The sequence below is a fragment of the Chiloscyllium punctatum genome, chromosome 37 (assembly GCF_047496795.1).
Source record: "Chiloscyllium punctatum isolate Juve2018m chromosome 37, sChiPun1.3, whole genome shotgun sequence".
Classification (NCBI taxonomy): Eukaryota; Metazoa; Chordata; class Chondrichthyes; order Orectolobiformes; family Hemiscylliidae; genus Chiloscyllium; species Chiloscyllium punctatum.
Window position 1 is genome coordinate 42,078,086 of NC_092775.1, and position 11,032 is coordinate 42,089,117.

Here is an 11,032-nt window from a genome sequence, read left to right on the forward strand (position 1 = left end):
TGGACTTTCTTTCCTTCCTTATTTCTTACCTTCTTTCCTTTTGAGACAGATTTTAAAACCTACCTCTTGGCTTGTTGACATGAATGAAAACTAGTCCCAAATTGTGCAAAACGCTCCTGTGAAGGCACTAGTTTGATGTAAAAGGAAACTGTTGGAATATTCTTAAACACATTTTCATTTGTCAGTTTTAAGGAACTTGGAGACAGCAGAGTACAAAAGGAAAAGAAAATGTCATAACTTAGTCACAACCTTTTGAGCTAACCTTTTTTTTGTAAGTCATCTTTTATTTAGAAGCACATTTTTATTAACCATGAGATCAGCAACCGTGTCTTTAGAGATCATTGGGCAATAACCTGGTAACTGTTGGCAATATTTTATATAACCATCGAACCATGTTTTGCAGTAACAGGGCGTCCAATGGTGTTTGCTGTTAATTAGACACTTCTGTTCATTCATAGGATGCAAGTATTGCTGACTAAGTCATTTTTTTTTATTATTGCCCATCCCTAATTGCCCTGGAGAAATGCCTCTATTCTTCAGCTCAAAGTTAGTTGCCTCTCAAAAGCTGCTGACAATATGAACTGACAATAAGGCAGCAACGGTTAAAGGCTACCTGGCACCCAATTCAACAGGGCAACCATGCTCTTAAGTAATGAGGCTAATCTCTTATTTTAGGAGTAGGACATTAAAGATTTGAAGAATGTATATAGATTTCATTATCTTTTATTAATTGTGTTAGTGATATGAAAGTAGTAGTACAATGTGTATACACTCTTCCTGATAATACTATTTGTTGATGTATTAATGGCAGACATGTGTTGTCCAGACGCTGGAGGGAGAGAACTATGAAGGAAGGAGGTTTGCTGGAACAAGAGTAAGTATGACACTGCAACCTATTTTGTATGAACTGGTTTCTCATACACACTGCCAGTTTCAATAGTAGTGATTAGCTGGAAACTGTGCCAACCTTAAATCATTTTTCAACCTGTCTTAATAATAAGTGACATATTTCTGGTTAGAAACCTTGTAGATCCAGAATAAACCTTGTATAGAAGAGACAGATGTGATTTTGTAAATAACAAAAACCAGGAACTGCAGTGATCAAACTCTGAAAGACCAACAACTTACTGGAGAAGCTTAACTGGCATGGAAGCACCTGTGGATAGAACAGTATTTTCTTCAAGTTCAGTATTCTGAAGAGGAGTCGCTGGACTCAAAATGTTGGCTGCTTTGTCTTCACAGATGGAGAGACCTGCTGGGTTTCTCCAGCAACTATTTTTTGTGAATTTGTAAGTGGTTGATTATTGTTTGGTGTGAGATCGTGCCCTGATCTGCAGATCAAATGGTCAAAGGCCAGAAAATTTCCAGTTCTGTGAATGTAAGTATTCACACTTCCCATTTCCAGTCCAGGGTCGGGTTGGATTGGGAGTCAGGCCAAGGAACCTGGGAAGAATAAAACAGATGGACAGTTCCCAAGGTGGGCTGTGTGGAATATCTGCCTGGAGATAACAGCACTACTCAAAGTTTAAAAATGACAATTAAAATAAGAAATATCCCTCCTGCTCTCAGCCCTTTAAGTTCCATGCACCATTCATACCAAACCATGCCATCTAATGCCCTGCACCCACCTGTGCCCCACATCTATGCCAACTTTTATGCTTGTATGTACCAATTATGGCCCCTCCCCCACAGTTGGGCCACTTTATGCCCATCCACTATGCCTCCTCATCCCCTCTATTCCAACAATCAACCCATGGTCTTTATAGTTTGTGCCAACTCACCCTCCCCAAGCTTCCCTTTGCTCTTCTCTCTCCATGCCAGCTCACTACTATCCACAACAGGCATGACACAGATGGCAAAAAAAAAAGTTATGTATCTGTTAATGATTTCATAATTGGAGGAAAAATCACTTCATATTTTCCAGAAAGTTCCAAGCATCATCCTAATCATTACCAAAGTGATGTACGGGATCGGTGACAATACCATCAAGCACATTTGTTTAGCAATAGCCTGCTCACTGGCACATCCTTTGGGATCTGATAGGGCCACTCAGCATATGATTTCATTTCAGCCTTAATTCAAAGAGCTGGAGAAAAAGGGCTGAAGTCTAGAAATGAGGTGGTAATGGCTGTCTGTGACATCAAGGCCATATTTGATCAAGGGGAACTAAAAAAACTAGAATCCATGAAAATCAGGGGGAAACAGTTTGCTGGTTGGAGTCAGACCCAACAGAAAGGAAGAACTTTGAGGTTGTTGGAGGTCAATCATCTCAGTCCCTGGGCATCACTGCAGGAGTTCCTCTAGTTAGTGTCCTAGATCCAAACATTTTCAACTGCTTCATCAGTAACCTTCCCTTCATCATAAAAGTCAGAACTGGGATGTTTGTTAATAATTGCACAACATTGAAAACTATTTGCCATTCCTCAGATACAGAAGGAGTCTGTGTTTATGTGCAATGATACCCGTATAACATCCAGGCTTGGATTGATAAGTGGCAGGCAACATGCATGACACAAAAGTATAAGGCAATGGCTATCTCAATGAAAAGAGAATGTAACTATCTTTACTTGACACTCAATGGAATTACCATCGCTGAATCCCCACTATCAACATCCTGGGGATTATCATTGAACAGAAACTGAACTGCACAAACCATATAAATTCTATGGCAACAAGAACTGGTCAGAAGCTAAATGTTCTCTGGCACGTAATTCACCCAGTCTCTCCAGTACCTGTGCACAATGTAGAAGGCAGGAGTCGGGAGTGTAAAGGAATAGTAGGTGGGTGCAGCTTCAGTGATGCTTAAGAAACTTTACACCATTCGCAACAAAGAAGCTTGTCTGGTTTGTAAACCATCCACCACCTTCAACATTCACTCCCTTTATCAGTGGCAGCGTCAACAAGATTCACTGCAGTAACTCACCAAAGCTCCTCTGACAGCACCTTTTTCAAACCATTGACCTCTTCCAGCTGGAAGGGCAAGGGCAGCAGTTATGTGAGAACACTACTACCTCAAAGCCATACACCATCCTTACCTGGAACTACATCAACATTTTCTTCACTGTAGTTTGATCAAAATCTTTCCAACTCCCTTCTAATAGCAGCCTGGATATCTACAGTCCAAGGACAACAGTTCAAGAAGGCAGTTCCATGCCACTTCTTCAGGGTAATTAGGAATGGGCAATAAATGTTGTTTTAGCCAGCAATGCTTACATTCCATGAATGAGTTTAGCAAATGGAGTTCATGGACTTCTTCCTGCACAAGCAGGCCTACATTTCAAAGGATACCTTCCCTCTCCTACAAGAAGTACCTTAAACTTCCAAAAGGGCAATTTGCCTTATCTCGGGGTATCCCAGGACCAGATCCAAAGAGCTATCTTATTTCTATAGAAGGCAACCTGGCTATCCAAAAGAAATGAGAACAGCCCTGTTCTTATCTGAACCAATTTCCACACTCTGGGTTTCACACTTTAGGGGGCTCAAACGTTCAGTTGCATTGGAGGCAACTTATCATTGAAATGGCCAACAGGAACCACACATTCACAAACTACAGGCAAATCCCAATTCTACCCCTGCAAATATGAAAGCTGCTACATTCTAGGACAGGACTTTCAATCCCTGACATCTTCCAGCATTTTTGCCCAGGCTCTATATTCTGGTGAAACCTTGTGTAAAGTAAATGAAATTTTGAAATGGTTTGTTACGGATTCTATGTCCTGGAACAATCTCAATGCATGAACCTATCAACAAGGAGGAAATTTTTTAGATTCAATACGAAAAAAGTAGAAGAAGAGTTATTTGTAAGTGGCTAAATAGAAGTAAATTGGTGTAGCAGCAGCCAGTTCTGGGAGTCTAAAGTGTTTATCAGTAACTGAAAGTGATGCTGGTAAATTGACAGAGTGGAAAAGACTAGTTAACTTGCATTTCAATAACTGTTTATGGAAATATGAGTACCACCCATTTACTAAATCGTGTGAGGAGTTATTGGCATTTAAAACGTTATCATCATTATCATTTTAATTTCTGTTGAGAGCTGTATATCTGCAAGGAAAAGTTGGAAGTTGTTTTGGTTTTGTCGAAGCGTATCACTGAGTTCTAACAGCATTAGGGTTGTAAGTGAATTAAAATTCACAAATGTTGGAAATCCACAGTACAGCGTTCAGCAAAAAATGCTTTTAAAGGTGAATAACTTAAATTAGATTCCTGAAAACTGTAACCACAATTATTTAAAGTGGGTAAAACACAAGGTAAATGCTAATCCAAAAAAGAGCTCCACCTCTTTCTGGAACTGTATCACATGTAATATTTTAGAACTGATGTTTATGTGATGTTTGTCTTCACTATGGTGAGTTGTGTACATGAAAATTAGTAAAGAGGTAAGTTTGGTGTAGCTTTGGACAGAAATAAGACCAGGAACCATGTTCCAAATTCTTGGACAATGAACACATTTTTTAGAAAATGTTTAGAGGAATGTTTAAGTCTAAAAGTTTCAACATGGTTCATTAGTTTAAAAAGAAATGGTGTGCCTGTTGATTTTGTTATAACTTGTTTCTATGTTTAAAGATAACAGGTGTATCAATTCTGAGGGCAGGAGAGACAATGGAGCCGGCTTTGCGAGCAGTCTGTAAAGATGTGACAGTTGGTAAAATCCTAATACAGACTAACCATGCTACAGGAGAACCAGAAGTAAAACACTTTTTTCTCTTAAACTGCATATTTGTGCTTTGACAATAAAGAATCTAGTTTACCAAAACATGTAGGATTGAATAAATCCATGCTATTAAATTCTGTGTTTTGATTGATGGTAAATTATTATTACAGAACCTCAAAATTATTTTCTGTCTTTTTACACAGCTTCATTATCTGAGACTGCCAACAGACATCAGTGAGGACCATGTCATTTTAATGGACTGTACAGTGTCCACAGGGGCTGCAGCTTTGATGGCAATCAGGGTGTTGCTGGTAGGATTGAAACACACAAATTAAAACATGACTAACATTGTCACATAAAAGTTATGTATTCTGATAGCTAGGTATCTGAACTAGTTTTTGGCAATATATTGCTAAATAAAATTCCAGAGTACAGCAGCAGGACTGAAGATCCAGTTTTACCTAAACACAGTTGGCAACTATTTACACATAGTGAGGAGCAGCTCTGTGACATCATCACAAGGTTGCTTCAAGGTCCCAAAGCCCTTACATAACAAACCTGCACTGCATAAAAAATCCAACTTCTCCTTGATGGAACTGGAAATGTTCAATTCAACTTAAATTAATTTTAAAAAGTACTGTACATTTTAGCCAATTGTGCATATTGTAGGTGTAAAACTACAGGGTTTTATTAATGATTTACACTATCTTATTGGTTTGCACCTGATTTATTTTGCAATTTCTCTGTTTAGGATCATGATGTACAAGAGGATAAGATCTTTCTCATCTGTCTGCTGATGGCAGAGATGGGGGTGCACTCTGTGGCATACGCCTTTCCACAAGTAAAAATCATCACCACTGCAGTAGACAAAGATGTTGACGATTTGTTCCACATCATCCCTGGCATAGGCAAGTATATTCCATATACAAAATATTCAATATTTCCAGGCACAAGACAGAAAATAGGAGTGATTCCTGGAGGGTAACCTGCTTCTTACTTCAGTCAGAAAGCCAGCCGATTACAAGGAAGCTGCTTAGCTGCTGGTGGGCTTTCTGTTCCAATTAGGGCCCGGACCTAGGACAGCCCTCCTGCCTGGGGTTACTGGCCTCTGAACTCAGCATCATGACTGAGGCTGTGACTGCTGCTGTATCACCAACCCTAGACTCGTAGATGTAGGTTCACAGTGGGAAAGGTAGATGCAGTTTGTCTGGCGTCTGTGTATGTATAGAGTGGGAAGCAGGAGGTCAGAAACAAAACAAGGATTTGGCTGTGAACATCCATCCAGTTCTTGATTTTGCACAAATTAGTGCAGATTGTGGGGTCCATCTGCCTTTCCCAAACTGACCGTCTGCCCTCAAAAATGGTTTACCAGATGGGTAAGTGGCAGTATATCGTCCCACCTGGAGCTGCGGAAATTTCAGCCTAGGCTAGTTGAGCCATTTAAATAGTTGCTTGTTGACTAATCTGGTACCAAGTCAAAGGAACCTCCAGGCATCTGGCAATATTTGATGTCATCAAGGAGGGGAAACAACCAATCGTTTTTGAAATATCTCAAGTAGCAGACAGGTGAAAAATTGTGTTGAATTTTCCACTTTAAAATTTAACAGAGCCAAATAGCCGATTGAGATATGTACATCTGGATTAAGGAAGCTGAAATACCATATAATAAACTTTAAAACTCTATTTAATTTGAAACTAGAACTTCACCATTGTGGCAGAACAGAAACAGATCCTTTTGTCCAACTCTTCCAGGTTTCCCAAACTAAACTAGTTCCATTTGCCTGCATTTGGTGCATATCCTTCTAAACGTGTCCAAATGTCTTTTAAAATGTTGTGACTGTACCTGCATCTACCACTTCCTCTGATTGTTCGTATATTGAATGAACTATGTTGTGTGTGTGAAAAAGTCGTCTGGCTCATTTTAAAATCTTTCCCCTCTCATCTAAAATTATGCCCTCTAGTTTTAAATTCCCCTACCCTAGCAAAAAGACCTTTGCTATTGACTCTATCCATGCCCTTCATGATTTTAAAAGCCTCTATAAGGTCACTCCTCATGTTTCTACCCTCCGGAGAAAAAAGTGTCAGCCTATCCAGCCTCTCCTAACAAATGCTCCAGTCCTGGTACCATCCTTTTAAATCTTTTCTGCACCCTTTCCAATTTAATATCCTTCCTATAGCTGGGTGACCAGAATTGAACAGTTCTCCAAAAGTAGCCTCACCAAGGTTCTGTACAGCTGCAACATGACATTCCAACTCCTATCCTCAATGCTCAACCAATGAAAGCAAGAGTGCAATATGCCTTCCCCTCAACCCTGTGACACCACTTTCAAGGAACAATGCACCTGAACCCCTAGTTTTCTCTGTTCAATAACATTCTTCAGGACTCTGTCATTAACTGTGGAAGTCCTACCTTTGTTTGTCTTACCAAAATGCAACACCTCACATTTATCTAAATTAAACTCTGCCTGCCACTCTTTAGCTCGTTGGTCCATCTTCGATAATCTGCTTCACTACCTACTATACCACGAATGTCGCTAGCATCCGCAAACTTACTAACTACGCCTCCGCGATCCTCATGTAAATCATATAAAATGACAAATAACCTGCAAAAATTCCTGCAGAAGACAGCTGGTCACGTGCTTCAGTCCAGTCCAACCCACCACCTGTCTCCTACCGTCAAGCCAATTTTATATACAGTTGGCTGGCTGTCTCTGCCTTCCATGCAATTCGACCTTACTATCCATGCAGAACTTGTCGAAGGCCTTGCTAAACTCTGTGTAGACAATACCTAGCACTCTGCCCTCATCTTTCATTTTGAATATATGGAGACATTTGACATTCTACAAAAATGACTTTTTCAGGGATAGTCAAGCTGTTCAGCAATTATGAACTTAGTATGCCATTAAAAGCTCAGATACAATTTATTCAATAAGTTCTAACTTCTTGAACAGAGAACAATCATGTAAAACAGCAGGTTATCATCAAGTCAGTGATTTTTTTACCTATTTGGAGTTTGAGGGTACTTTATCAATGCACCTTACCTCCAAACTATTGAATCAATCAGAATCTCTGGATTTATGTTTAGCCAGGTATGTGAAAGTGCCAGAGATTACTGTTATAATACTGAACATTTAATTTCATTATCATTAGTACAGTGATATCTGGACCCAAGCTAAAAAGGTATTCCCCTTTGATTTCAGATGGATTGGTTTTTTTTCATTTCCGATTGTGCTTTTTAAAATTCCCCTGACATGTTAAAATTCTAATTATATCTTCTTATAGATTTAAATAATAATTGGTTAGTAAAAATGTTTTATAGAATCTTTTATAACCTTTTTATAGTATGTTTTTTGGAGTTATACAGCTTGGAAATAGACCCTTCAGTCCAACTCTGCCATGCTGACCAGAGATCTTAAACTGATCGAGACCCATTTACCAGGATTTGGCCCTTGTCCCTCTTAAACCTTCCTATTCAGGTAATCATGTAGATGCTTTTTAACTGTTGTAACAGCCTCCACCCCATCAACATGAAAAGATTGCCCCTCAGGTTCCCTTTAAATCTTTCCCCACTCATCTTTGCCCTATGCCATCTTGTTTTGGACTCATCTAACCCAAAAAAAAGACCTCAACTTCCAATGCTCCAGAGAAAATAGCGCCAGCCTATTTTATGTCTCCCCATATCTCAAACCCTCCAATCCCAGCGCCATCATTATAACTCTTTTCTGAATCCTTGCAAGTTTAACAACATTATTCCTATAGCAGAGAAATCAGAATTGAATGCAATATTCTAAAAGTGGCTTCACGAATGTTCTGCACATCTGCAACATATGCCCCAACTCCTATACTCAACGTGCTACCTCCTGGATACTCTCCCTGTCTTGCTCATAGTCACACTTGCAGCAGTTGGAGAGGGTGAGGAGATGGAGTGCACTTATTCCCCTTGGGCTGAAGGACAACAGCCTTCAGCACATCTCCTTCCAGTGCCAGATTGCCTTCATCTTGGCACTGGAGGTGGTGACTGAGAAGTCTTTTCTCCATGTCTCACTGTGCCCTCTACACACTCCCTGAGGGCAACACATGGAGCTGTAAACACCGTGGCCTCAGCTGAAGGTCATTGTTTTCATAACCTCTGACAGGATAGATAATGCTTACTTCTGGAGGTCAAGACTACTTAGAAAACCTACTTATAGCAAACAAAAACTTTGGGTTAGCTTAAAGAATAGGTTGTTAAAGAATTTTGATATTAATTTCCAACCTATGTTTCTTCCTTTTTTGGTGATTATCTTAACTGAACTTTTCCATTATCAGCTCATTAGGATGAGCGGCAAAGTGGCTCAGTGGTTAACACTGCTGCCTCAGTGCCAAGGATCTGGGTTTGATTCCAGCCTTGGGTGACTATCTGTGTGGAGTTTGCATATTCTCCCCATATCTGTACGCTTTTCCTCTGGGTGCTCTGGTTTCCTTCCACCGTCTAAAGATGTGCAACTTAGGTGGACTGGCCATGCTAAATTTCCCCATAGTGTCAAGGAATGTGCTGTTCAGGAGGATTAGTCATGATAAATGTAGGGTTACAGGGATAAGGTGGTGGGCAGTGGAATCTGAATGGGATACTCTGAGGGTGGTGTAGCGTTGATGGGCCAAATGGCTTCTATCTGCACTGTAGGGAATCTATGAACTAATTTCTTTTTAAAAAGAATTGCTACACTCATCTAATCCTAACCATTCAAGATGTTGAGAACTTCTACTAGGATATCCTCTAAGCCTTATTGAAAACTAGCAGAATTTCTCAATGCTTTTCCTTATATTCTACACGTTTCCCATTGCTTTTATATTCTGCCTGTAATGGCACACCCATTCCTCATCTTGATATTAGGAGTCACCACTCAAGTGAGAATACTCAAACAAGATGCTCGCAATTATGACAGGTATATTAGTATTGAATAGAGGTAATACACTGTTGAGACACTCTTTTTATAAGGTATTCAGTGTACCTTTCAGTTAATGTTAGTTGTTATATGAAGAGTCTCAATTGGAAATGATAGGATTTCTTTCTCATTTCAGGTAATTTTGGAGATCGTTACTTTGGAACTGATGCCCCTACAGATTGATGTGAAGATGATGACTGACTGAGCTTTGTGGGACTTAGTTTTAATACTGCAATGACAGACATTGCAAACTTTCATGGATCACTGGGTGAATTAATGAGCTTCACACAAAGTTTCAGATGCAGTGGTTAAGTTATTCTGTTTGTGGCCTGCATTTTTAAAATCGCAATGGACAAAACGTAACATGGATCTCAAATTGGAGAAGAAAATCTCAGCTTTGCACACAGAAGGGCTAACCCCTCATGAAATTCACTTTGATACCTCCTTTCTTTAAAGTAATTCCCATTAGCCCACTTCTTATTAAGTACAAGATGTTGGTGGGTGTAGACCTATTAGGTGACAGTATCCCTCATATCTTGTGTGCAAAAAAACAATTTTCTTGAGGGAAGTTTTGTGCATATTGAGAACAACAAAAAAATTAGAATGCTGGACAGTTCATACTTTTTATTGTTAAACTTTTAGTAATCTAAACTATACTTAAATGAATGTAAGATTGCACCCAAATATTTAAGCTCTGTACAGTATTTTATAATTGTTTAAAATTTTGATCCAGGGCCATAACATAGAAAATGTCCTGAAGTTGGTTCTCCTTGTTGTAATTTAGTCCAACCTTTTTGTCATGATATTAACGCTAACATGATTTCTGCATTACACTTGTTCAAGAGCACTTTAGAAAATTAATTTGTGCAATTTGTCATTCCAATGAATTTAAATACATTGTAAACCAATTAGCACCTGCAATAGTAATTTAAAATAGTATCTCAACCCTGATTGAGGCCTTTTGTGTGACGTTTGGATGTGACTGACATTAATCTGAAATCATGCTGTTAAGGAATATTGCCATAATGATCTGAAAATCTAATATTTTAAAATAAAACCTTTATATTTTGATCTATATAAATCAAAATGATTAATCCTGCATACTCTGGAACTCTGAATAAAGCTGTGGAAACTGTGACCTAAGACACCTAATCTAGTGCATATTGAGAGCACAAAATCAGAACACTGTACATCACAAACTTTTTCATTTAATTAAATTTTTATTGGAAAATCACTAATTTCCCATTATAATCTTTTTAGCATTTTATGGAGCTAAAATGGAAAATCTAGAGGAAGAAGTTACTTCACCTTATTGAAGAGAGGAAATGAAAGTGATGAATACCTTCTTATATCACAGCAGCTAATAAAAATTAGGAACTATCACCATGTATGGAGAAAAGTGTGTGTAAAACGTTGTGTACAGCATATCTTTTAAGATTAAGACAGGAAGATTGTA

At 38.9% G+C, this 11,032-nt stretch overlaps 1 protein-coding gene across 4 annotated transcripts in view; it reads left to right on the forward strand.

The window, feature by feature from the left end:
* The window catches only part of LOC140463043 (uridine-cytidine kinase-like 1), a 137,323-nt gene extending 126,513 nt beyond the window's left edge, over window positions 1-10,810 (forward strand). For all 4 annotated transcript variants that reach the window (XM_072556665.1, XM_072556668.1, XM_072556667.1 and 1 more), the window contains 5 exons: window positions 812-874; window positions 4,564-4,686; window positions 4,855-4,962; window positions 5,403-5,559; window positions 9,713-10,810. In XM_072556665.1, coding sequence (XP_072412766.1) covers window positions 812-874; window positions 4,564-4,686; window positions 4,855-4,962; window positions 5,403-5,559; window positions 9,713-9,759 — 498 coding nt within the window. In that variant the 3' untranslated portion in view covers window positions 9,760-10,810. The remainder of the gene's footprint in view (window positions 1-811; window positions 875-4,563; window positions 4,687-4,854; window positions 4,963-5,402; window positions 5,560-9,712) is intronic.
* Window positions 10,811-11,032: the final 222 nt, after the last annotated feature.